Source organism: Haemaphysalis longicornis, unplaced genomic scaffold (genome assembly GCF_048455015.1).
Source record: "Haemaphysalis longicornis isolate Haplotype H1 unplaced genomic scaffold, Haemaphysalis longicornis Haplotype H1 scaffold_1, whole genome shotgun sequence".
NCBI classification, from domain to species: domain Eukaryota; kingdom Metazoa; phylum Arthropoda; class Arachnida; order Ixodida; family Ixodidae; genus Haemaphysalis; species Haemaphysalis longicornis.
In genome coordinates, this window is record NW_027526203.1 from 393,824,237 (window position 1) to 393,851,842 (window position 27,606).

The 27,606-nt window shown below is 47.2% G+C and overlaps 1 protein-coding gene across 1 annotated transcript in view; it reads left to right on the forward strand.

The window, feature by feature from the left end:
* The window catches only part of LOC144155309 (synaptogenesis protein syg-2-like), a 659,264-nt gene that overhangs the window by 568,245 nt on the left and 63,413 nt on the right, over nt 1-27,606 (forward strand). Inside the window, exon 7 of the mRNA XM_077686657.1 lies at nt 22,429-22,728. Within this exon, the coding sequence (XP_077542783.1) occupies nt 22,429-22,728 (300 nt within the window). The remainder of the gene's footprint in view (nt 1-22,428; nt 22,729-27,606) is intronic.

A 27,606-nucleotide genomic window follows, 5' to 3' on the forward strand; every position in this document is an offset into this window, starting at 1 on the left:
GTGGGCAATATACACTCTTTGTTGCAAGTCGCACCCGTCGAAGTCACTCACTAATTCACTCACTCACTCACTATCGCCTAATGCAAACTGTCGGCCTATAGACTTGAAACTTGGAGAGTACTTTCCTTCCCGAAGTAACGGCTCACTAAGGCGAAATTTTTGGAAATGTGAGTCCTAAGGTTATGACACAGTTTCAGACAAGTTTTGTAGAGAGCACTCAATATTTTTGAGACCCGTAACGTTATTGCATTGATTCTTGCATTTAAAGATTGCTCATACAGATACCTTTAAAAAAAACATAAAGTACTAACGAGGTGAATGAGCAAGGCCCGGCTGAAAGGTGTTTTCGTAACTCCCACAATATCTGTTGGTCTGCAAAGCTTGTTTATTGGTTCCCCCTTATAAAGATTACTGATATAAATCCGCAAAAGTAAATTCAATAAATTTTTTGAATTTTTCTCCTACCGATGTAACATGCGTAGTATTTGGCGATGATAGGTTTTAACAACTACAATGTTATCTCGTAGTTCTGTAGTTATATCGCTCTTTTTTTACGTCCAGAGACTTACCACACAAATGCCTTAAAAAACGTTTCCGGTTACTCTAAAATCCACCCTAATATTTAGAACTAACATTTTAAAGAAAGGTGTTTTCATGTTTTCGCGGCTTCTGCAGTTTTGCTAAGCGTCCTAAATTCACATAATTGGCAGAATTTCAGTTCAAAAACAGCTCATGTAAATTTTTAAAAAGTAATTCCAGAACTTTCGTGTATTTCCGACAAATAGCATCCGTCCCCAACGTGTCTACACAAATCCCGTGATGTCTTCTAGGCAAGTAAAATGATGAAAATGGTCTTCGCTTCCACAGAGTGCTCATAAGATTTATCAAAAGTAAATTTCGGTATTTTTTAAAATTCTCCATTAACGAGGTTCAATTAAAATTCCCCGCATTTCCCCGAGGGGAAGAATGTGAAAGTGCGAATGCACGAGCTGAATTTGCGCGGTTCGGTAATGTTCGCGAAAGAGAGATCACACACACACACACAACTACAAAGAAAGAAAGATGCATTTATTCACAGACACCTATTTGTGTTGTCGTTGTACTTGATTGCTAGAGCGGATCTCAGCTTTGAAATTTCGTGGCAGTACTCCTTTAAGCGGGTGCATTAGCCCTTCTCACGCCCGATTCCTGGCCAATCCCCCACGTGGGTATGTGCCATGTCAGCGGCCAGGCAGCGCGCGCCCATCTCCCCCCGTTGCCAAGGAAGACGAGGATATTCCTGGCCAATCCCCCACGTGGGTATGTGATGCGGACATCGCCGGTGGACGCAGGTTCAGGGTCGCTTAAGAAGTGCATTGCACTTAATAACATCTGGCCTGAACTGTATGACAATTTGAAACAGTTGTGTCACCTGGGATATACAGAACGCAACACGCGTGATGCCTCGCGAACCGGCATAGGGTCTTTTTTCCTGGATACCCCAAGTGGCGCCACTGTTCTAAAGTGGTCGTCCGTCCAAGATGTCCACCGGCTCACCCATAGACGTGAATTTTTTTTATTCATGTTCGCAACAAGCACGTACGTAGCGTCGCTGCTCGTGGTGTTAAACAAAATAGACCACAAAATGCGACCTTCGTGTTTAGTCTGAACGAGAACGGGAAAGCGGTTTTGTTAGGGAACAGTTTTAAAGTGGTTAATTTGCTGTCGTAACACCCTGTCTACACAGCCGAACTGCTGGCGTAGAAGAGGAATGGGGCAGAGGGAATCTGACGGCCCGACGTTAGGCGTAGCATCCCGCTTTCAAGTCTAACGTTGTCAAGCGGTACCCGAAGTTTGGCGTACTATTAGTTTGGCATTGCTTATCCCCTCGTGTGGCCTAAATTCAAGATCGCCTAACGTTAAGCATAAATATAGGCCTAACAACGGTGACTGGATAAGGCTCTTAGTCATATCAACAGAAACCATAAGAAAATGGCGCAAATACAATTTCGTGTTTGGCCACGAACATCACACTCTCAGCAACACCAAACCCTGCAGTAAACACTTAGGGACACTGAACGCATTTTCAAGTTACCGCATACGTGAAAGATTCCGTACCCCCGTAGTTCTTTTTGTCTTTTCTTACTTTTGTATGTTGCTTTCATTGTATTGTTTGTTTCATTATAGATGTCTGTTTAGTAGTTTATGTTATTCAGAAAATCGGTTTATCAAGTATTTCCTGGGCACTGACGTTGTGTCCTCCACCGCATTTTTCGCTGTGGCCCTGCATGGTAGTGTTCCTTTGTTGTTTTCTTTGCTTTTTGTAGAACGTCCTCCTGTTTCAACTGTTCCTGCGTCGGCGCCGTAATTAAAGCGTATTTTCGTGCCGAAAGATAAGCCGAAGCAGCCCATGCAGTGATGTGATTGGGTCGAGTCATTTTGGGGCAGCTGTTGGAGCAGCCAAAAGTAGGTTTTGGAGCAGCAAAATCGGCTTTTGGAGCAGCCAGAACGAGCATTAAGATTTCAGAAAATTGCAAGAAGGGAAGCGAACCAACCGAGAGGAGCACCTGAAAGCAGCATCCTGGGCACACAGAAATGTTTAAACAAGTAAAATGCCTTCGGTGCAGACGAGTTTCTGCCGCACAGATGTCTTTTAGCAGTGACTATGAAATGTCTCAACACAAGCACCGAAACAGTTCGTGCGAGTGTGTGCATGCATTCACTGCATGAGCCAACAGATCATGAAAGAACTTGAATATTTATTTAAAAAAATGAATATCGGGGTAGCATTCCAATTGGTAGGCTACATAACGTTTTGTAAAACCATAATGAACGGAACACAGTGACACGCACAGAATGTACTGAGTGCATTTTATGTAAAAGCTTCTAGCGCTTAGCCTAAATGTCTGTTTCTCTCCGGGTTCCCAAGATGAAATCGCATGCTGCATGTCCTCTACGACTTCTACACTCTCTTTCCAATTTCCAGGGGACTAGGTTTGCAACAACGGCAACTCTATGGCTTTTTTGAGCGGTAATACTCTGTCTTCATGAAGCGCCCACCCAGCTTGTGAAAAAGGGTCACCTATGATGATCATTGAATAGGTGGACCAACGGCTAACTTATTTGAACCGAAGACAAAAAAATCACTGAAAACGTCGACCACATTCTTCACGAAGAGTAGCTTTGCAAAGAAAGTTTTATCATAAAATGCTTTCCTGAAGCGCTCCTGTAGCGTTCCTCCTGAACGACGTGTTGAGTCAGGCAAGATCACTTTCTTCGAAGCTCAAAGCTGTTCAATGAACCGGCTTGCAGCCGGTCCCAAAATAAGCCATCGTCAACTTTCGTCTCTTTCCCCTTTCCCGCTAGCTACCCTTGCAATGCCCTCTCCACCTCGACCCCTCGGAGTTAGTCACGTGAACGCCTGCCAAGCGTTCATTATCATCATCATCATCATCATCATCATCACCAGCATATCTACGCCCATTGCAGGGCAAAGGCCTCTGCCATTAATCTCCAATTATCCCGGTCCTGTGCTAACTCGCCAAGCTTTATTGCAAGGCAGATAGTAAAGCGTGAACCGCATGGCGCGTTTGTAGACGCGATTCGTGCGCGTCGGTGTTGCGAGCGCGATATTTTCACGTCCGCATCGACGAAATCGCGCCCGCGGTACCTTCTACCTCGGTCACAAACTGACGCGCGACGCGCGCGACAGTGGGAGGAGCTTTCCGACTTGCCCAAATGTGGAGGCGCACGCCTCGTGGCGTAAGTTTTGATGTGATCGAGACAGCCAGCTGGCTCAGACAGAGTTGTTTAGGCTTACTACCCCGGCAGATATTGCATGGGCGCTTTCACTAGCGGCGCGGATGATGGTTTATGGTACCGTTTTCGCCCCCATTATAAGCTCCTTTACCGCACAAGCAACTTCTTGTGTGCCTTGAGCAACATTTTAGAGAGCTCTTAGACGCAGTAGCTCGAGATCCCCACAAGCGTGCGGGTGTTCCGCGGCAGCGTCAGCGCGCCTGTGGCGTGCGCGGCGCGTTTTCGCGAGCAGAAAACACTCCAAGATTTCCTCCTCTTCAACGCTCGTGGCGTCAAGAGCACGCCACATCGAGGAGGCCCGGCGTAACGAAGCTTCGGCGCAAGATTGGGACAGATTGCTTGAAATCAGAGTCCTTCTAGCAGGATGTAGCAGGATTTACCTCTCGGAGCAGTTAGACGCAATTGGCGCAGCTATCACATTACTGCCCATGTAACAATTACCGTGATTTCCAAACGAACCCCGCTAGGAAACGCAGCGCTCATGACTCTGAGCGGGGTCCCCGCCCAAGAACACATATATTTGCATGGCGCTACCGCGTCGATTCAAAACTACGACCAGTTTTTGGAGATTCGGGCCCCTCTTTAGGTGGGGCGCCGCTTTGAGGGGCTGGTAAATGGGTGACAAGTAGAACGAGGGGCACAATGGCAACGGCGCCATGCGACGGGCACTGGTCCCCGTCATTTCGCTCGTCCCTTTGCTCAGTGGCTTATTCTTATTATTCAGTGGATTATTCTTCTACTTATTCTTCTTAGAACAAACCTACGCGGACTTCTTTGATTCTTGGATTTGGCTTGTGGTTGTTAGACATGCGCCCCTTAGAGTTCGCTTTCAAATATATTTCGAGAACTTACTTTCTGCTTGGCCTAACGTATTTTCCGGCAGTATGCGGCATGTGGAACTCGACAATATAAATACGGGCGCATGGAAGAGCATGCGTTTTCTCAAACACTGTTCGTTGCTTTTTCAGCACTCCGTGGTCATATTGCTCGTAAAGATGAATGCCTGTTAGGTCTTTTTTGTTTGTTTTGTTTTCACTCCCCTAAATAAAGTTTACTCCTCCCATTCCTCTTCTTCCTCCTCCTCCTCGTGTTCCAGTGGCTGGTACATGACTACTTCGCAGATGTGAACAGTAAGGCTCCACAAGACGCTTGGCAGCACACACTTGAAGCCCGGGTTTGACTGATTGCGAGTTTTCTTTTGTCGGCGTTTTCTCCCTTACCTTCGGGCACATTTCACCTCCTAGCGGCGTTGGCGTCGTGTATTCCTTCTCCTTTCCTGCTCACAACTTCATCTTACAACTGGTCGCTTATATGATGGGGGGATAAAACGAGTTTTTTTTGTTTTTTGTATCCTAATAGTAAACAGCAGTGCGCTCCTTCTGCTGACAAAAGACTATGACTAGCATGTTGTGTGTAGCTTGCAGTTAACCAAGCCTATAAACCGAACTAGAAGGAGCTTTGAACGCGCTCACAACATAACCAAAAGAATAGGGGGCCTGCACTCCCTTGATTGTGCCGCGCAGTATTTGATGGTCTAATTCGTGTTGTGCTTCCTATGCAGGCCGGCGGGCGGTCCGTTTGAGTGGCAGGCAGGCAAATAAAAAAAATGCGGGATGTTTCCAATCTCCTTGTGTGGATTGAAAACTGCGATGATGTTTTCGGGTGCCACAGACCCATCCCAGGTACGAACAGCATAATTCATTTGGTACATCGCTGCTCTCTGTGCGCTCCATGCACGCTCCATTTCAAAATGAATATGGCTAGTCGCGTGAATCGACAGTCGAGATTCATTAAACGCGAACGACGCTCAGGGCTGTATAAGGTGCCCTGGGGACATAGGATGAAAATGTCGTAGCGAGAGGAATGTCAGGCAAAAAAAAAAGAACATTTGGAATTCTGCGAGGATGCCTTGCAAGGGAGCAAACAAGCTGACATTCTTAGCTGTGTAACGCAGCTCCTGTTCATTCTTAGGCAATCCTCCTCGCAGAGCATGCACCATGTGCTGGTGGGCCCTGGGCGGTTTTCTTGACACCAGATGGCCTTCCAGATTATTCCAGCACCTCACTGGCGTGTCTATTCTCGGCCAATCCCCGGCTTAAGTGTGTGCCCGCGGGTGGGTGGTCTGTGGGTGTGAGCCGCAGACAGTCTTCTTTCGTGAAACACGGCAACCTTCCGGGTCTGCCTAGCAACATCTTGTATATTGCTCCGCAGTGGAGGCGACACATGCGAATTACGGGGAGCTACTCTCCGAAAGTCGCCCTTCCGTAAGAGCAGGAGCCGTAGCGGGGTAGTTGTCACTCACGCTTCGCTCGCAGTCGACGGTTCGATTCCAGTGCTGACAATGAATTGTAGTCTTTAAAAAGGTTCTTTGGGCGTCATCAGACGCAAATTTGCACGCGGGGCGATTTTAAGTTGAGTCGCGTCTCGGTGAACGTATTTCATACCTAAAAGGCATCCTAATCAGTGAATTGGCCCTGTTCGGATTCCTGGCGGACACATTATACTTGTCATGTCAAACCTCAACTCTTTCTTCGCCGGATGCGTAGGTTTGCATGCTTCATATAAGTGGCCCTCAGACAAGCAGAGCATTTGCAAAGCTATTTAACATAACTAGAACAGGCCACCAGCAAGTGCGGGAGATATGACGTAAGGCTTTGTTGAAGCAGTACAACGAAACGCCTTTATGCGCCCCGAACGACTGGTGGAAACACGGCAAGGGAGCAGTGGGAGCCGACCCTGCGCAGCGACGACGCTGCCCGCCAGCAATTGCTGGTAGACACAGCCACCACAGCGCTAGAGGCCAGTGGAATCCTGAAATTAGGATAGCCACCTTCCTTACTCCCTCCTTTTTCTTTCAAAGATATTTTCAATCAATACTGCCATCCTCCCTCCTCACTTCTTTTTTTTTTTGGAACTCAAGTATAAACTTGAGAAATAAAAGCATCCATGCTGAAAGCACAGAACTCATCGAGGTGCATGCTCGGACGAAACGAAAGGCGCACAAAACGAGCGCTGTGCACCGCCCAGTAAACTTCGTGCCTGTTGCCCGGTAGCGTAAAGTTGGGAGCTGTTCCACGCTTTTGGTTCGGCAAAGTTTCCCTTACCGTAATCCGCGAGCTGACAGTAGTAATACTATGTACTTTTTTCCGTAATTCTGACGCGTGTACTTTTGCGCCACCTGCGGCGCGAAGTCAATACTTAACGCAGGAATGTCGCAAAAGTCAACGGGTTTCACTATTGCGCTGCGTACTTCCCTGGCTTTCGGCTGCGTTTGGAAATACGCAGCAGCGTTCCAATCACGCAAAAGCGTTGAAAGCGCCGTCGGTTGTCAGACGCATGTACTGGATTGCTATGGCACAAAGAATGAGCGCGGCATTTTCTGCACACAAACGTTTTTAATCTTTATTGTTTCATCTCGTGCAGTCTTGGTTTTTTACTCGCTCCACGAGAAGCGTCGCTTTCTGCTGGCCTCGTTTGCTTACTGTGTTACCTTGGCAGCTATAAAAATTCATCGCACTCAGGGGACGTGTGACGGGTGAAGGAAATTCGACCAGGCTAGCTCACTGCGCCAACATAAAAGCCAGCGCGCCGTGGACTATTGTTTCGATCGAAAACGCGACGCCCGAGCAGCTTTGAATAGCAAGAAGCAAAAGCAAAATTTGTTCAAGAAAATGTGCGCTTTGAAGAGAATGCTGCTCGGGGAGAAGGTTTGGGCTTTCCTCCACCGCCCCCTTTTCTGCGGTACTTGTTTAAAACTGCGTTCTTAACGCCGTAAACCGAGTCGACCATGTCTCCCCGTCCATATACACTTCTTGCCATCGAAGACCTTCCTCTCTCGGAGTGCTCCTTTCGCATTCTTTTTCCTCGGCCTTTTTATTCGCGCCGCTTCGAGGGCGCGCCTGTATTTGGCAGAAGCGGCGCCGAACCGCTAAGTCTCGCCCCTGCTGGAGCGGTGAAAGTTCCACTGGGCTCTTTCCCCAGTTCCCCGTTTTATGGTCTTTATTGTGAGATCTGAGCAGCGGTAAAAATTTTCTGCCCCCTTATGAAAATAAAAACGAGCCCTCTCCAACGACGGGCCAGTGGCAACAAGGTTTACGCTCGGGCTGATTTTCCGGGCTTTGCCTGCCCTTCTTTTGGTCAGCACTTGTTTCCGCCTCGGTGCGCCGGTGAATACGCGCTCGGTGCTGTTTCTGCTGACGCGCCCGCATGCCGCGATTGGAATCCGCCTGTGTTCCGGGCCGCGTTGGCCTTTTTACCCTCGTTCCTTGGAACGTGGGTGCGCCGAAACGATACAGGTCGGGAGTATAGGGTGGTGAAATGGTGCTCCATTCCGCGAGCAGCAATGCGTTTCCCCTCGCAACAGCCTGCTCACCTGTGCCGCGCGGCGGACACGCTTCGGAAACTCCGTCGTATAACCCGGACTGCCCAGGCGGCCTCGTGAGCAAGCGGGCTCTTTCTGCGTAGAAGTTATTTCGGCCCGTCGCACTTCAGTGTTGCCAAATCTGCTAGTGTTTGAGATTAACTTCAGACGCCTTTCTCAATCAGCGAGCAATGTTAGTCTGGTTTCCGTACTTAGACAGAGAGGAATGCTTACTCGGAATAGAGACGGCGCCACCACAAAAGGACCCGGCTACTGCCAACTCTGAACAGGATTGTATGAATGTATATAAAAACGAAAGGCAACTAACCAAAGGCAAAAGGCGCGGTGTCGACGTTTTGTTTTCTTGCCCTTGCGTATTTGCGCTGGTATGCAAACGTGTGTCCTCCCAAGGAGCCATAAGAATTTAAAGCACCCATGCGCGAAAAAAAACGGTTAAAACACAGATATATTAGATTAAGAACGTCAGGTGTATTGAATAAATAGAGCGACCTCCTGATCTGCAGCTCGCACTTCGTATTGTTTTGTTGTAATTTCTGCACCATAAATTTATTTATTTATTTATTTATTTATTTATTTATTTATTTATTTATTTATTTATTTATTTATTTATTTATTTATTTATTTATTTATTTATTTATTTATTTATTTATTTATTTATTTATTTATTTATTTATTTATTTATTTATTTATTTATTTATTTATTTATTTATTTATTTATTTATTTATTTATTTACAGATACTGGCGGTAAAAAGTTTGACCGAAGCAGGGGGAGCTTCATATAGCATAAAGAAATGACACGAGGACGAAAAAGGACTTCGGCAATAAATATATGAGAAACATTACATGGTACCCTGAATGCTAAACAATATTTTCAATAAGGCCAACATGACAGAATACGTTATCAAATACGAACATGACATCCTAACTCATACGGAAAATGTTATGCTTTATAAACATCAAGGGCTACAGAATTCCAGTCTGACGCAGCTTTTGGAAAAAAAAAAAAGCAGTTTGTGAAGGCATTTGTTTGAGTGAAAATAAGTGTCAATAAGAATTCATGCATGTACCTGGTAGTCCTAGTTTCACGGGATGTGATGCAGACTGGGAGAGTTATTCTAAGTGCAGATCGCTTTAGGCGCTCGCCTTGTCGTCCTAGCTCGCTCGCTGGACCCAAGTAGAGCAGGCGTTCCGTCGTAGCGGCTGTCGTCGCGACGTAACCCAGAGGCTTCGAAGGCCAAGCAGTTTATTAGTCACAAGAGTTCGAAACTCGGGAATCGCTGGCGCTTGTCATACATCTCCCCGTTGTTTAGCACAAAGAAAACTGTAGGTACATTTGAGGCAAAACACGTAAATTAACCCGCAGCGCCCACGTTCATTGAGTTAGGAACGCTCGTTGGGTTGGTTTTACTATAGTGAGCGAAAAAAAGTGGCAGTGCAACGCCGGCCCGTGCGAGGGGAAAAGCAAGCACGAAAAGAACATAACTCCCGCTGGCGCAGTTTCAAGCTGGGGCGCGCGAGCACTGCGAAGGCGGGAAATTGGAATTGCATTGGGTGGCAGCAGTGAGCGGATAACGGCGCTACAGCCCATTATGGCGAATCACTGCTCTGCACTTCCGACAGCTTTCACATTAAGAGAAACGGCCTTAATTTTTTTTTTACCTTGCATTTAAGAAAAAAACAATAACAGAAGAAATCACCACCCTGTATTCCGCAGTACTGCAAAAGTTGTTAAGTTATCGCGCGCGAGAGGAAGAAGGACACGCCCACGCACGCACACGCGCACGCACGTGCACGCACGCGCGCACACACACACACGCGCGCACACACACGCACACACATACGCACGCACGCACGCACTTCTGAGCTTCGTTCGGAAATCAGCGATGTCACGTCGGTTTTCCACCCCGCGAGATCAACGTGCAAACCACGAGACCTATGTAAGCACACATGAGAGAGAGAGAGAGAGAGAGAGAGAGAGAGAGAGAGAGAGAGAGAGAGAGAGAGAGAGAGAGAGAGAGAGAGAGAGAGAGAGAGAGAGAGAGAGAGAGAGAGAGAGAGAGAGAGAGAGAGAGAGAGAGAGGGGGGGGGGGGGGGGGTATGAAACTTCTTGAAACTTGGAGGATAGCGGTGGGAAAACAAGACAAAACTTGGGACAAAGCAGCGGCCTCTGTCCGCCGTTACGAAGGCAAGTCTTGTGGAAACACGTTGTAAGCGGTATACTGGCTGAGCAGCGCTTTCGCAAACTCACAAACATGGGCACCGGGTTCCCGGTCTTGCCTGTTTTCACAAACCTTTCGTTTCCTAAATTTAAAGTCAGCTGAACTTGGGGCGTGGGCGCATGATAGCTAGAGGATACAGGGTGGGTGAGTGTGTAGGTGCGTGAGCGTGCGTGCGGGCGTGGCCACCTAGAGGTTTTTCTCTGAAAGGGAAGTTTTTTGCCATGTTTTCATGGACGTCTTAGCGAAAGGAAATGAGAGTGGACGTGCCGGGGTACACAGAATATGCGGCAGCGGCCCACTCTTCCTTCTGTACTTTTTTTCCCATTGCACGCGGCCGGCAGCGGTTTCGTTACTGCGTGCCTCGCTTCCCGCACAACCAGCCCAACGACTGCGGCCCCGACGTCCCGTACGTGTTCAGTGCGGTTCAGGTGTCGTTTCAGCATCCGCCATTCGCGCCATTTGCTTTTTTGCGACCGAGCCTCGCTCGGCGAGAGTTCTCGGTGCCGCCCCCGCCCCTTTCCAGGGCAAAGTTCTTTTTTCCAGCCACGACTGGTGCGCCCGCTTAGACGCGCTGAGCTTGTGTCTTTCTGCTGCTGCTGCTGCTGGTGGTGCTGCTGCTTCCTGACCCTGCCTGCGATCCACGCTCCTACTTTACGCCTCGCCCTCTCCTCTGCCCCTGTGTTCTCGTCGGACTTCCATCTCTTCCTTTCGCCGCATGAGTAGGAATTTATTTTTTAACGCCCTTCCGCGCACTTAGCGGTTACGGCGTTGTCATTTCATTTGCGTATTTGTTCTACCATGCCTTTTTAACACCCCGACGTGATCGAAATATTTTTCCGCGTATATGCCGCTGTGATATTGATTCCCCGGTTTCGTCGATGCCGGCCTCGCACTCCGCTCTCTCTCTTTTTCCCCCTTTTCGGCGTTTCCCCCGTCGTTGATGTAAGCTGGGCGACGGCCTGGTGTGTTTCTCTTTTCCACCGCTCCCGGCCCTGCATAAAGAGTTGTGCTCGGGACGAAAGCAAACAGCGGGCCCGTGGAAACATAACCAGAAACCGCGGAGGGCGCGCAACCCTTGTCTCGCTCGCTGGGCGGAACAAATAGACGACCGCGAGGTCACACTCGCCGGCCGACGCGGAAGGGGGGAAGGGAGGGGGGGGGATTTTTTTACTCCTTGTTTTTCCTCGCCGGCGTCCGGGTCCGTCTGCTTTTGTCTTTCATCGGCTCGTTAGCAAATAAGGGAGACCCAATAAGGAGGACGGTGTCCAATCGGTTCTCGGCGACGGCGCCTGCTCCCGAAGCAGGGGTTCGCCAATCGATGGCCCCGACGATATGCTTTCATTAATCTCAACGAGTGCCGGTTCACTCGGGCTCCTTTTCGTCCCCTAGCTTGCTTTTCCTGCCGCCTTGATCGTTGGGCTGTCTGGCTTTGAGCCGGCGGCGCTGCCGTGTGCCGAGCTCCTGTCGTACGCAGGAGCCCGCCTGCTGATGTCCCCTCGCCCCTTGTTGCTGCTTGCTGCGCGCGCTGTTGTTATTGCCGCCGCCGCCGCCGGAGCGCTAAACGGACTCGGGGCCCTCCTCAATGAAATCGCCGCGCCGAGGGACGCCCACGTAGAGCCCCGACAACGGCGCGCGGTGAAATGACATTAGCGGAAGCTGCTGCATCGAGTAGGACAAGGAGGACGCGGCAGTTGTGAATGATAAGCTTGCTTCCTCGTGATTTATCGCCGATAGTCGGCACTGTACGCACTGCACTGCATTACAATGGGTGGGTGAGCGGGCAAAGGCTTCACCCGTCCTCTAGTTCTGAGAGCTTCATTTTCTGTCTCTCCCGCCTGTAAAGCATACAAAATACGATTGGCGTAAAGGGGTTACGTAATTACCATAGGAAATGCGTAGGATTTTTTAGCTTCTGCGTGATGCTCGCTGGCTAAGTGGGTTTTGTCAATAAAAAAATCCCCTTTAATGATACATTTACTTTTCTTTTTGGGTTTATTTTTCCAAGGCGCCTATTGAGGATGCTTATTATGAGAAAAGAAGTCACATTAGAGGTTGTAGGCTCCAGGTTGTCATGTTTTCTTTTTATTTTTATTTTCTCCTCTGTGTGCTTTTGTTCTCCTTTAACTTGAAAATGGCACTAAACTGCAAAGAAAGGTTGACCTACGTCGGTATTTTACGGTGTCGTAAACACAAATATACAAGTAGCAGCAGCTATTGTGTACTAAGTGAAAAATTGTATATGTTGGAAGGCGGTTATTGCCACAGCATTCATTTTTCCTGGGTGAGCACGAGGTCGCGGGTTCGATTCCCGGCCGCGGCGGCCGCTTTTCTGATGGAGGCGAAAAGCAAAAATGCCCGTGTGTACGAGATTTCGGCGCACGTTAAAGAACCCCAGGTGGTCGAAATTAATCCGGAGCCCTCCACTACGGCGCGCCTCATCGCCTGCGTTGCGTCGGCGCGTTAAACCCTACAATGAGAGGTTTTTCCTGGGTGCGAATTGTGATGTCCTAAATCATAGATGGTGAAATGTCATTGGAGGAGCCGGTTTAAGCGCCTTGTAAAAAAAACATCAGTTTTTTTAATTTTATTTTAGACTTACGGACACGTAAATGTAAATTAAAAGTACGCCCCTACTACCAACTTGCACACGAATATACTCAAAATTTAGTTTGTAAAAATTTAAAGATAGCTTGGCTCCCGGTGGTTGGCTTTGTTTCAGTTTTAAGTCAAATATTTCGCATTGGTGTGCAAGATGAGTAAAAAAACTTCATGTTGGGGAAAGCGAGAGCTATCTTAATATCACCACGTTTACACACGGCAACCAGCGGCGAAAATAAAAATAGATGAATTAGCTACTCTAGCCCGGGTATTTCCTGTATTTCTTCAGGTGGGAGCAGGGCACGGGAGCGCTCGGCGGGCGTGGCCAGCGGGGCTCGTTTTGCTGTTTTGTAAACTTTGTGGCGCTCTCTTCAATCTCACGAAAGAATTGACGGGAAATGTCAACGAGACATTCCAGTTTAAATCTTTGTTTCTAAATCGACGAGGCATCGTTTGGTGTCAAGCAAGACGGGAAAGAGGCTTCGAGCGGTGGGACTTCTCAGTTAAAACAACAATTTATTCATCATTTCGGTGGCCTTTAAGAGTAAGTAAACCGGTGGCCCATATTAAATTGCGCACACCAATTTATGTGTTTGAATTTGAATTTGTTTTAGTCATCAAATCCAATCAAGTACAACCAGTGAACCAGGCCACTCTGTGCGGCAATACACTTCCCAACGATATCGCCAAAGTGATTCAGACCTAAAGCCGACGTGCTAAAGATAAAACCGTGAAAAATAATTCCCCTAATCTATCGCAAAACTCCAAAACATTGCACACGCAGTGTCAAACTCGAAAGAGCACCCAGCGGCGTTCAGTTTCGCACACACAAATGCTTTCGCACACACATCTCATAAGAAGAGCTTATGCGTTTTCAGATATTAAAACGAAGATTTATACGGCCGCAGGTTTCGTGCATTTTCCCTGATCGCGAGGAAAAATTCCTGGGGGTAAAGCCAACTTTATCGCAAAAAATTCACAGAAAACGGCTGTAACTCTTGTTTTATCAAAACTTCCCAAAAAACAACGACAAAGCAATTGGGCTCTAAGACCAGCCTATCAATAGGCCGAGTTTAATTTGCTTGATGTTAGTAGTTACTTCACAATGAAGTCGTAAACGTTACAGAACCTCTTTCTGCTGTCAGTACGTGGTCGTCTGCAGAGGGAGCATGGTTACGAAAAGCGGATGTAACTCTTGTTTGCCAAAACTATTCCAACAACAATTATGCGACATTTGGCCGGCAAAATATTTTTTTTTACTTGTCATAAGTTAGTTAACAGTGAAGTTGTTAATGACGCAAAATCCCCGTCTGATGTCAATGCACGGGCATCTACGGGAAGAGTATGGCTACAAAATATAGCTGTAACTCTTGTTTGGTTAAAGAGGCATTGACACAAAAATTTTGCAACATTTTTTTTTTATTTTTGCAATAAGTAGCTAGTGGCCGTTTATCACGTGTAGATACCTCATTTGCTTCAGTGCGCGGCGGTTGTTCAATTAAAGACGTTTTTAATTCGGCCAGTCACAGTTTCGGTTTCAGCGGGTGCCACGAAATGTTGGATTTGGTGTATACGTGACTGTCGGACGGATATAACAGAGCATAGCTGCCGTAGCACAGTCGATTCCGCGTCGACAGCGGTTTCTGCTAATGCCCCTACGTTCTGGTCTCGTCAGCCGCTTAATTAAAAATCGACCATGGACGTGATGCAGGCGCCGCATGTGCAAATTGCTGCCGTGGCTAGAGAACAACGCGCGACGCTCGAGACAGTGGGTGGGGAGACAATCCCTGGGAGCAGCCGACCGGTCCGTCTACAGGAATGCCTACAGATGTGTTAGGCTTGACACGGCGGCAGATGTTCGATTGCCGCTATCGTAAGCGGTGCAGATGACGATTTTTAATGCAGTTCGTCATCGCATCATTAACTCTATTCTCGTATGTGCTGCCTTGTTGGGGCCTTGAGTCCCATTTTGTGCAGAGGTAACAAGCTATCTCTCGAGCTACCTGCGCCGGCCTGCGCCACTTCGCGGCCGTGGCCGCCGCCTGCGCAGCGACCGTGCGGCTCGTTCAGTGCACTTTTAGTGTCCCCGGCGCGTTTTCGCGTCCAGTGTAATAAAAAGCAATAAAAATGGAATGCCTGGAATTGTTGTAAAAGTTAGGTCGCGGCCAGCTGCCCGATGAGCCAACAAAATCCCGGCGCCTCCGCCGCCAATGACCGGATCGTTCGCTGCTCGAGAGCAAAAGTTCCGACTTCCGATCGGAGCTGCGAGCCGACGAGAATCGCCGGCAGTGCGGAAGCGGCCAACACAGTGACGTGTTTGGATGTTGTTTATTCACTCCACATCCAGAGAATGTCGATTGCGCGAGGTCCTCCACTGGCTGCTCATTTGCGTTCCGCACACTTTAAATTTAAAGAAAAATATGTTCTAGGCTGCATTTGCCGCTGGTATTTCGCAGATTATGTGTGTGTTCACACCAATCTATCTCTGAAGTTATCTCGCCTGCAAAATTTTGTGTGAGTACTCTTTTAATACTTTCCCAACAAATATTGTACAAACAGTGGCCGCTGAGAGGGCTCTAGCATTGTGCCGAGTTTTAGTTGTTTGCCAAAATTAGGTAATTCACAATAAATGAGTTGGTACCTTTGTTCAAATTTCTGTGTCAACTCTGTGTCCTGTGCTGTTTCTCTGCAGGTCATCCACTTTCAGAGAGGGGAATGGCTCATGATATTTCTTTCAATGTTCGGCGGCGATCGTTTCCCACTTCGTCTTCTAATGTCAACGCCACTTATATCACTGCTGTCCTCGAAAGTGGCGCAGGCTGAAAATTGAATGAGTTGATAAAGGACAAACTTCAGGTTTTATTGTCTTCTTCGCCACAGTAGATTCAATTTTCGTTAGGCTTCCATCTTCATTACGTCCTTCCTCGTGCCCCTTAGTCCTTATAGTGGGCGTCAAAAATAAAAACTCTTTCCCCAGGAGAAACATCACACCATTCACCTCTTTCAAAGAATCGCATTAGGGAAGCGTATATAAAGCAGCCAACCTCGCCTCACATTTCCTATTCTGTTATTAAGTTACCAGCTACAGCTTATTCCGCGCAACCTGTTTACTCTTAGGCTCCCGTAAGTATACCTGCCAAGGGAATTTTTTAACGCGATAGCGTTATAATGCTCATTTTTCTATTTCCCGGTGGCTGCTGGCTGTCCGATATCAGCCGTGCTCATCAAACGCCCGCGGAAATACATCATCGCTGCCACCCGGAAGCTACGACTGAGGCAGGAAGATACGACGGCTGGCCTGAATATGGAATATGGCGCAGGGCAACTCAAGTGTGAACGGGAGGACAATAATACTACGGTGGAGGCGAAAGAAAGGACAGTCATTTTCAGGAGGTACCGCGCCTGCGCAGTGAAGTTCGTTCAACGTTTACTAGACGGTAGCATACTCCAGAGACACGGTCGTCAGGCGTGCCCGCAACTGACGTCATCACACTGAAGCGTCTTTCTACAGGAAGGTAAAAAATACAAATTTCCGAGAATTCACGTGCCGAAGCTGCACCTGGCCTACGAGGCACGCGGTAGTGGAAGGCTCCGAAATAATGTCGACCACCTGGGGATCGTTAACGTGCGCCGAAATCGCCCCACACGGGCTTTTCAGTATTCTACTAACATCAGGGGAACTGCCGCCACTGCCCGGAATCGAACCCGCGCCTCTGGGTTCAGCAGCGTAACGCCTTACCCAGAGAGCCATCCTGGTATATTTACCACTGGAATTGATGCCGGCACCAATATTTGGCGCTCCATGATATAGATGCCACCGATACAGCGACTACGCATAATATCTCTCCTCCACCAAAAAACATGAATCCAAACCTATACAAAAACAGGCGTTATCGCAGGATCAAGTTCATTTAAGTAAAGTTCAAAGGTCGTCAGACCACAGTATACACTGGCTCCGGCATCTACGAAAGCACGAGGCAGAAATTGTCACCGTTGGCCACTTAGGCAATCTTTGTCACCGTTTGGCCCTTCTACGTACAGGAAAAAAGAAACGGAAGTTGGAGACGTCCTCTCGGCAGTGTGACTAACGGTCGTATAAGATATCAGCGTAAGCATCATTACACGCTCTCAAAGGGCATTGGACTGTTTTCTGCAGGCAGAATACCTTAACGCTTCGGTAAGATACTCCCTTCCACAATGCAGAAAGTTAGAACGTCGCCTGAACACCCTGACACCCGGGTCTGGAAGAGAACGAGGCGTCGACCAAGAGGCATGCGAAATCACATACCATGCTCCTTGCGACCATGACTACCGCCGTCACCTCCAAAAAAATAAAATTAAGAATGCTTCCTCAACCGACGCCTAGGGCCACGATTGGCCCTTTGCTTCAAGGGGGTCTCAAGGCCAAAGAATCAAAAACTCAGCGGAAGATAAACCAATAAAAGTATCTACAAATCTATGGAGGCAAAGATGTTTGGGGAACATCCCACATTAATGTAAAACACTGCTTAAATCAGGGAAGCACACACCCTCTTCCACGGAACCTAGCCATGTCCAAGGGTATGCTCAAAGAAGAACAACTCAAAGGTTACATTTTACGTCGTTACCTCAAGATCAGTGCGACCTGATGAGAGGGCACGGGAAGGAGCTTCTACATTCAGCACTTAACTTTCAAGCCTTCACCCTTCAGATCACTACCATCTCTTTACCTCCTTTTCCTAGACCCCAATAATTTAATTTCTTCCTTAAAAAAGATCCTGACTCTCTCGCTCTTCACAAAAAGCAAATTTGTTCTCTCGGGCTTAAACATCGCAGAATATACACACTTTTAACAGTCACACTGACACCTTCTTGCTCAAACTGACCAGCACCCGCAGCCGCAACCTTTCACGCTCATTTAATAAGCCACAGAGGTTCCGAGTGCCTTAGTCTCTCCTGGGCCACGCCGATTAAAAATCCTCGCTTCTAGTCGTTCTCTTTTCGCTGACCTTCAGTGCTAGTGAATCAAAACCACAAATGCAGGAACTCCGTTTCAATGCGCTCCTTCTGCGTCGAGGTAGTGCTATCGCATCGTACATTTTAAGATCTAAGCATAGATGTCACTTCAACTTTTTGCGTTGCTGTTGATGCCGTGAATGAAGTACGTGACACAAAATGGCTACAAATAGTTGAACACATGCGTATCACATCACCAGCGTAACAATCATCCCGAGGAGTACGACGAGAAGTTTTGTTCATTTCTTTGCTTATTTATTTTTCACTGGATCGCCATAGGCATGTATGCGCCTTCGGCACCGTGCGTCGAGGATACACGTGTTGTTCTTTGTATCTTAAATAGCTTATTTGTCGGTTCCTGTTATCCGCTGAACTCGCTTCTATCTCCTTTCTTTTATTGGCCGCTTGCAGTTTCGTCCCTCTCGGTTGAGTTTGGCGAAGTTTCGCGTCAGTTGAAATCGACTTAGTGTCACGGAAGGTAAAGGAGATGGCGGCGGTTCCGGCCAAACAAAACTGTTTTAAGTGCGAATGCACTTCTTAAGCGAGCCTGAATCGTCCGCCGCCGTAGTCCGCATAGCAACAGCTGCGGGTGCGTGCGCTCCTCGTCTTCCTTAGCAACGGGTGGAGATGGGCGCGCGCTGCCTGGCCGCTGACATGGCACATACCCACGTGGGGGATTGGCCAGGAATCGGGCGTGAGAAGGGCACCCGCTTAAAGGAGTACTGACACGAAATTTCAAAGCTGAGATCCGCTCTAGCAATCAAGTACAACGACAACACAAATAGGTGTCTGTGAATAAATGCATATTTCTTTCTTTGTAGTTGTGTGTGTGTGTGTGATCTCTCTTTCGCGAACATTACCGAACCGCGCAAATTCAACTCGTGCATTCGCACTTTCACATTCTTCCCCTCGGGGAAATGCGGGGAATTTTTTTGGAAAAAATATGGCTTTGCGTATATATAGTTCACCTCTTATTTCTTTAGCTGGCCAAAGGAAGGCGCTGATACAGTCAAACCCGGCTATAACGAACCCGGATAGAGCGAATTATGCTATATATCGAACAAAAATAATTCAGTTACGGAAATACATGGGAAACACATTCCTTATAACGAAGTTCACATCCTATATATCGAACTCCAGGCGCCTAGAATGGCCGCCGAAATGCATGATCTCGGAGCGGCGATTGAGATATGGACTGGCCGCGACCACGGAGTAAGAGGCGCGACTGAAACATTGCGCCTCGCACGGAGCGACGTGACGCCCAATATTTTCCGTAACTGTTTCCGACGCGCGGGACTCGCGACGGAACCCGCCCAGTCAGCGAGTCCGGACCAAGACAGCAGCATCAGTGAACTGTGGGAAGAGCTCGCCAACGTTCCCGATGATGTCGCGAGTGAAATCCGTCCGACGCGTATAATGAAGCGCGTTCGGCAGTCGATGTGCTCCGCCAATGCTTCTTAGATTTTTGAGGACGCGGACTCGAACTGGTGCAAACAATATTTCGTGTAGAGAATGCTATGTTAGTTGAAGCCGCCAAAACAAAAGTGAAAACAAAAATCACCGCTTGCTTTTGCAACGTGGGTAGTTAAGGAGGAAAGTAGCTTTATTACTTGCAATAAATGGATTATTTTGGTATGGTAATGGTTACTGTACTGTGTTCGTTTCTGCATACGCGGATGGCGGAGTTGGGGAGGAAAAGGGGGGGGGGGGGGCGCTTCCATGGATTGCGAACTCGTAACAATAAAGTCGTTATAGGCGGGTTCGGCTATATCGAACTATTGGATATATCGAACAAATCGCGGTGCATATTGCAGTGCGCTATAAACGGGTTTGACTGTATTGAAGACCGTTTTCAAATACAACAGAAGTAACTGCCTAGGAAACAGAAAAATGATACAGTTGCTTCTTTTATGCACCCCCCCCCTCCCGCCCGTTTTTAATGGATCTGACGGCTGACTTAAGGTGAAAAAGTGTGGCTATGAATATGGTAGAGTTTCTTAGCTTGGTATAGTGAGTAGTTCAACATAGACACTCCCATGAAAACTGAAAGTGCCAAATTTTCATTTGGTAAAACAAAATTGTTTTCTGACGCCATTGAAAACATAGGAGAAACTCATCGCATTCCTCGTTGTTAGCACAAAACGTGCTGCACAGCTATGTCCATAGGTACGGTGGTGTCACCTGATGGCATAAGATACTGCACAGCTATGTCCATACGTGCGGTGGTGTCACCTGATGGCATTAGATAATTGGAGTTAAAGAAACGTTGAGGAATATTGCTGGTAGCGTCGCAAATACCTGCCTCATCACAAGGACACAGAACAAGGTTTTTAAACTACCGCCTCAAAACGGTGTGGGGGTCTCTAATAATCCAAATCATCATTGATTCAATGTATCAATAAATAAGTCAAGAGGTTATTTCCGCACCCAGAAGCAGCCAATAGACCCTTCAGTAGGCGCGCGAATAAAAAAAGGCTAAATACACGACAAAGCTCTTAACATGGGCAATGTATACATAAAAACAATAAAACATGAACCAAACTTTTATGTGCATAAAAGAAAGAAAATGGTTTAATCGTACATATAAATTGGAAGATAAGCTTATTATAGAGCAACGTGTAAAGTGACGACTGAAAATCCTCAATTTTGGCAGCCCACTGTACAAGCAGCAAGACCACAGTCGATGCAAATGGCAAGACAACCGGCCGACTGTAGGCAAATATATCCCGTACGACCAGAAAATGAAAGAAATGTACCACACAGGAACACAAATGGTGCCAGTCCTTGTAGTTTTAAGATGAACCGGTAGATTGAACAAATCAAGAAGTTAAGGCCGACTAACTTCTTCATGGTTTAGCCGAATAATAAATATAAAGTTCGATTTATTACGTATGACCTTTCCACAAGGACGCACTCCTTAGTGCAGCGGTGCTGAGTAAGGAGAGTAAACAGGGTTATTCTCGCGAGCGAATCGTTGGCCAGGGATCGATAGCCCCTTTAAAGCGAAGCTCTATAGTTCTCATTGATGGCGTCTGTAACGCGAATACGCCGAAGTGAAATAAAAAAGAACGCTTCCCGTGGCCGGAATCGAACCTGGGTCCCTCGCGTTATGAAGCCAGTGTCTATCCGATTGTTCCGTTTTTTTCCCGTGGTATTTATTGCACTAAATGTCAAAGAAGAAACGATATTTACAACACATATTTACCAGCATAACAAACCGGTTTTTGTAATTTTGTTTGTTTGTATGAAGGAAGTTGTACAAAATCGTTGTTTCCTATCTCTTCCGCCCTACTTCCTTTCGGGCCTTTATTCCAGCCTGCCCGCATTCCCTGAGAGTAGCATGTTATCGACAACATGCCAACAGACCTGTCTACTTTCCTCTACTCTAATGAAGAGCCTTTTCTCTTTCCTACGTTCGGATGAGCGGCATCGCTCTCTGTCTGGAGGGGGTATTTAGAAAGATTGACTGGGAAAACATAGGATTAAGGATGAACGGGGAATATTTGAGGCATTTGAGGTTGGGGGACGACATAGTCTTGCTGAGTGAGAACGCAGAACACATGCAAACAATGCTTGAGGAACTACAATCAGAAAGCACGGCCGTGGGGCTAAACATGATTATCAATAAATTTAAAGTAATGAGGAACAAGCATGCTAAAGCGCCATATTCAGCTTAGGGAACGAAACGCTAGAAGAAGTAACAGAGTATAACTACTTCGGACCGATGGTTAGTGCTGATCCTAACCACGTGAAAGGAATCCGGCGCAGAATAGCCATGGGCTGGGGAGCACTCGGCAAGCACTCCCAAATAATGAAAAATAAGCTACCTCTGTCACTCATAAGAAAAATCTGCAACCATGAGCATACCACCGGTGATGACATACGGGGCTGAAACTTGGCGCCTTGCTAAGCAGCTAGAAAGCAAACATAGGTCGGCTCAACGGGCCATGGAACGAATAATGTTAGGAATAACACTCAGGGACAAGGAACGAGCAACCTCCATCAGAGAACAAACTAGAGTTGACGATATCATAGTTCCAGTAAAGGAAAAGGAATCGACTTGGGCAGGCCATGTAGTGAGACGAACCTATAACCGGTGGGCAATTAGGGTAACAGAGTGGATACCAAGAGAGGGGTCTAGAAGAAAAGGAAAGCTGCGAACACGATGGAGGGATGAAATACGGAACGGGGGGGAGGGGGGGGGGGTAAACTGTGCACTCGAGTGGCGGACGACACTAGCTGGTGGAGGTCAGTTGAAGAGGCCTTCGTCCTCCAGTGGATCTGAGAACGCCAATGATGATGATTAATATTTCAATGAGACTACCAATCAATAAATAAATAAGTAAGTAATGCGTCATAACAATTTCCCATGACGCTGTGAAAGTTGTTACGGTCCTTGACTGTCTTGTTTTTTGGTTTTTTCCTCGTGCGCCCAGACGCCCCCGTGTGCAAGCAGGACTCCGCGGTGGTGTACGTGGGCTCGCGCGGAGACGAGGTGCAGGTGGTGTGCGAAGTACTCGCGCACCCGGACCTGGTGTCCTTCCAGTGGAGCTTCGACGGTGGAGGCGGCGCAAGCCGCGCTCTGCATTCGGGCTTCAGCGGCGACCGCGCCACGCTGTCGAGCGTGATGCGCTACACGCCGCTGGCGGACGCCGACTTCGGCACGCTGCTCTGCCGTGCCAACAACAGCGCGGGACACCAACGGCGACCTTGCATGTTCCACATCGTGCAAGCCAGTAAGTGACGCCCTGCTGCTGGTATTCGTACGCGTAATTCCCAACAAGCACCTAAGACCCCTGGCTGTTCAAGGGGATAAAAATGACATGAAAACAAAGGACACGCGCACATAATCAGGAGCGCAAGGTGAAAAGCGAGCCGACAACGCCAAATGCATGCTGTGCATGTTTGCAAGGGAGAATTGCGTCTCATTATTTGTTACCAAACTGGTCAGTGCACTGGAAGGGAGCAGTCATGCAAGGCGAAATGTTTTCAGCCAACTACCGTTCTCAAGGTCACTTATTTCTGATTTTCAAGTTTATCATTCCTAACGTCCTCTGAGAACCGTCGTGCGCTTCCTCCTCGAGCCATCATGTGGCGGCCTTACGACTTCGCAACTCCAAGGTTGCGATAAGAAACCGGCGTGACAAGCGCAACGCCAGCGGCGCATTACATAAAGGGAACCAATCGGAACTGATTCTCGCCACCCTATCTCAGTTTCTCGATCTAGCCCCCAAGTGGTGACAGAAATATTTAGAGTATGGTCGCATCAAGTAAACGTTCCTGTACCACTTGCAAATTTAGATATACCGAGCTCGATTTACTCTTTATTCCTTCGGCGCAACTCGAAGGCATTTTCGCCGAGGGTATTTTTGTGGGGTTCGGTCAGCAGGAAGCACCAACCTACTTAAAGACGTACGTTATATTATGGCGTAAGTGAAACATCATTATATGAGCACACAAAGATGCTACTGACAGGTATAAACATTAAAAAAATCCCGCAACAGAACAACGAACACAACAAGTGAACACTTGTGAATAAAATTCGCATATCCGATGAGACGAATACAAATGCTGCTTGCAGCGAAAATGACACCGTATAAACTATGCGCATGTTGCAATAGCACATCTAGAAAAAATAAGCAAAAGGTAGGGCCGGGAATGGTGCCGATCCAGAGCGGAAAAAGCGGAAAAGAACTGACGCGAGAAAAGAAAAATATGCATACATAACACTAACCCAATGTATCCCACACTTCTCCTTGTTACTGGTTGGAACGAATATCGGAGTGCATTACTACAGTTTGAATGTGGGATTGTCAGTTACTTCGTTCTGTTATCTTGTGTGGTAAAAATAATTGGGTACAAGTTTCCGAGTCACACGATGGGGCCTGGATTTCCGAAGCCATTCGCAGGTAAGACATCCTACGCATAGTTTGGGGTAGGGCGGCGGATCGGCTGTTGGCTCGCTTTTTGCGTAGAACCAACTACGATTTGGCGCTGGCCAAAGAACAACAAATCTTTCGTGCGAACAGCTTTGGGAACTCGAGCCTAGTTTTTCTTGAGAAGGCTGGCCTAACGGATAAAAAATTCTTGCCGGTAGTAACCATGAAGCGACAGATGTAGGTACAGGGGATGGGGAAGGGATGAGTATACATGCAGTAGTCTGGTGGTTAAATACAACCTTTCACTTAGGGGGTGCTAATATGGCGTTAGTGGCCTGAAAAGGTGACACAAATATAACGCCTTTGTAGGCCTTGAATGTTATTGGTGGTGGAGGACTGATCAGGATCTCAAATAACTAATGCGTGAGGAGTGAAGGGATGGAAGGCAGTTTACGTATATGCATAGAGGTTCGTCTGATGTTGCGTTGCTCTGTCCAAGCCACGGGACAACTAAACGAAAACAACGTAACTGGCAATGCCGAGACGAGTCGGACTGAAAAAAAAATTAACTATTGTGAGCGGTCAGCAGAGCTGAAGCGATATGTAGAAAGGTATTGTGGGAATACACCCCCCGCGGTGGCTCAGTCGCTAAGGAGTTGTGCTGCTGAGCACTAGAACGCAGGTTCAATTCTTGGCCGCGGCGGCCCCTTTTCTGATGGAAGCGAAAAAGCGAAAACGCCCGTGTGTTCGAGATTTCAGCGCACGTTAAAGATCCCCAGGTCGCCCAATAATTCAAGCCCTTCCCTACGTCACGCCTCATCGCCCGTATGGTCTCGGCGCGTAGTCAACCTCATAATCAATCAATCCATATGTGGGAATACAAAAATGCGGTTAGTTTGGCCCATTCCTTGCTTCGGGGTTATCTGGTGTTATTAGCCAGGTTAAGCCCAACGCAATTACCAAGTAAAAATCAGGTTGCACAGCTTCGTTATCGGTGTCACAGGTAAAGTAACAGCAAATAACAAATTTATGGTAGATGGTAAATTATTCATTTAAGTCAGTCTACCGGCACGCGTTACGACCTGACTAGCTTCCTTTACTTAGTGAGGTAATGGCAAAAAGCGATGCTATAAAGCCAGTAGAAAGGAGCGAATACAGGTATATTTTTATTCTGTAAAATAGAGGTAACAGAAAAACCCCCACACAAAACAAAAGAAGAAATGACACGAACCTTACTGTGTGTGCAGACGCCGTAGAAAATTCTGCGAACGGCGGAGTGTCCGTAAATTGGACCTCGCGTGCGTAAATAAAACCAGAAAAGATCAAACATTCCGGCCGCAAGATTCGATTGAGTGTGCCGGCGCAGTTATATGACCAAGATTGTGGCGCAATATTAATGAACTTCTGTCTTGTGCAACGTGCAGGCCAGCGACGTACAGTGGGATGAAAGTTTGTGTTAGGGCAGACACATGCGACATAAACCTAAAATTCTGACGCGACGATGGCGACGGATTGCTCGAAATGTTGGTCAAACATTGCTGTCACTGCTCACAATATATATATATATATATATATATATATATATATATATATATATATATATATATATATATATATAGTAAGGAAATGAGGGACTCGTTGAGGAAATACAGAAAAATAGGTCGGCAGTCTACAACGCCAAAGGAGGCATAGGGGTGTGGTTAGGCTCTTTTTTTTACTACGGTTAATGAAATTAAGATTTTTTTAAATACACGGAAGAAAGGAAGAAAAACACGCGCCCAGAGTGGGGACCGAATCGAAAGGCGTGGGTTCGGTCCTCACTCTGGGCGCGTGTTTTTCTTTCTTTCTTTCTTTCTTCCGTGTATTTAAAAAGATCTTAATTTCATTAACGTAGTAAAAAAAAAAGACCCTAACCACACCCCTAGGCCTCCTTTGGCGTTGTAGACTGCCGACCTATCTTTCTGTATATATATATATATATATATATAGCGAATCAGAGAATGGGAAATGAGGGGCTCGGTGAAATAAGACAGAAAATCAAGAAAACCTCGGAAAGCAAAGGGGAGGTTGTGGTGGGTCATAGAAACAGATGAAGGATTTTCTGAGTCAGAAAGTAAGTGGTGAAAAAATGCCCGCCGGGTGGGATCCGAACCCGCGACCTCCAGAATACCGGTCTGGTGTGATAACCACTACGCTACCGGCGGGGCTGTTTCCCCACCACTTTCTCGGGTATTTATGTTAAGGTATTTTTTGTTTCCTGCACTTGGGGGTGGTAGCCAGCGCCACTCGGACTACTCGGGGTGAAGGGGATCTTTTTTTTAACTCCGGGCCGTGACTCGATTGTGTCAAGAGTGGTCGACCAGCGTTGACCCCTCTTAAGCTACCTTTGGCACCATACCTGCCAGAACAGAGGCCCTCGCTAAGCATGTAGCGAATCAGAAAATGGGAAATGAGGGGCTCAGTGAAATAAGACAGAAAATAAGGGTTGGCAGTCAAGAAAACCTCGGAAAGCAAAGGGGAGGATATGGTAGGTCATTGAAAGAGACAAAGAATTTTGAAAGAAAGAGAGTGGAGAAAAAATGCCCGCCAGGTGGGATCCGAACCCACGACCTCCAGAATACCGGTCTGGTGCGAATCCGAACCCACGACCTCCAGAATACCGGTCTGGTGCGGTCGGGTTATCGCACCAGACCGGTATTCTGGAGGTCGTGGGGTCGGATCCCACCTGGCGGGCATTTTTTCTCCACTTTCTTTCCAAATTCTTTATCTCTTTCAATGACCTACCATATCCTCCCCTTTGCTTTCCGAGGTTTTCTTGATTGCCAAACTTTATTTCTGTCTTATATATATATAATCTGTCTTATATATATATATATATATATATATATATATATATATATATATATATATATATATATATATATATATATATATATATATATATATATACCGTATTTACCCGATTCTAACGCGCACTTTTTTTCCGAAAAAAATAGGCCGAAAAATTGCATGCGCGTTAAAATCGGATACAAAACCGAAACTGCCTAACCAGCGGAAATTTCGTCCCACCCATCGCCATCGCCATCTCAAGATGGCGCCAAAGCTGTTAGCAACGATTTTTCGGATGCAGCAAGCCTAGGCGCCTAGGCTTTTCTATCGGCGTTCACAGAAATCGTCAAATAGGTTACAAAAGAAGGAACAGTGTCCCAATTGACGTGGTAAGGTCTGATGTACGTCGAAAACATGTAAGGAAGTCTCCGATGAAAGCGTTCAGTCAATCCATTGTTATGGGATGATAACCGGCTGCAAGAGGGGCGGTTTCAGCGTAGCAGGTCAGGTGGTCAATCACGGTTACAACTTTCCGATGATTAAATGGGGTAATGGATAGGTACATACATCGACGCCAGCGACTTCGAATAGTGCTGAAGGACAAGTTAGGGGATGCAGTATCACAGCAAATTGGGACGTTGGCCCTTTGCGGTGTTAGCAGGGCGAGCACAAAGCAACGTATTTGGAGCCAATACTGGAATGGGAAGTCCAGAAGAAACAACTTCTGATGTATTGGTATTGCGGAAGCCTAAATGTTTGGCGTTAGCATCGTCATTATGAGCTTTCAAAATTTGTTGTTTAAGGAAACGGGAAACAAGTGGAATGAATTAGTCACCGGCGGGGTTAAATTGTAGCGAGACAGGACACCATTGTGCTGACAAAATTCCTGCAGGTGTCGGCGCAAGC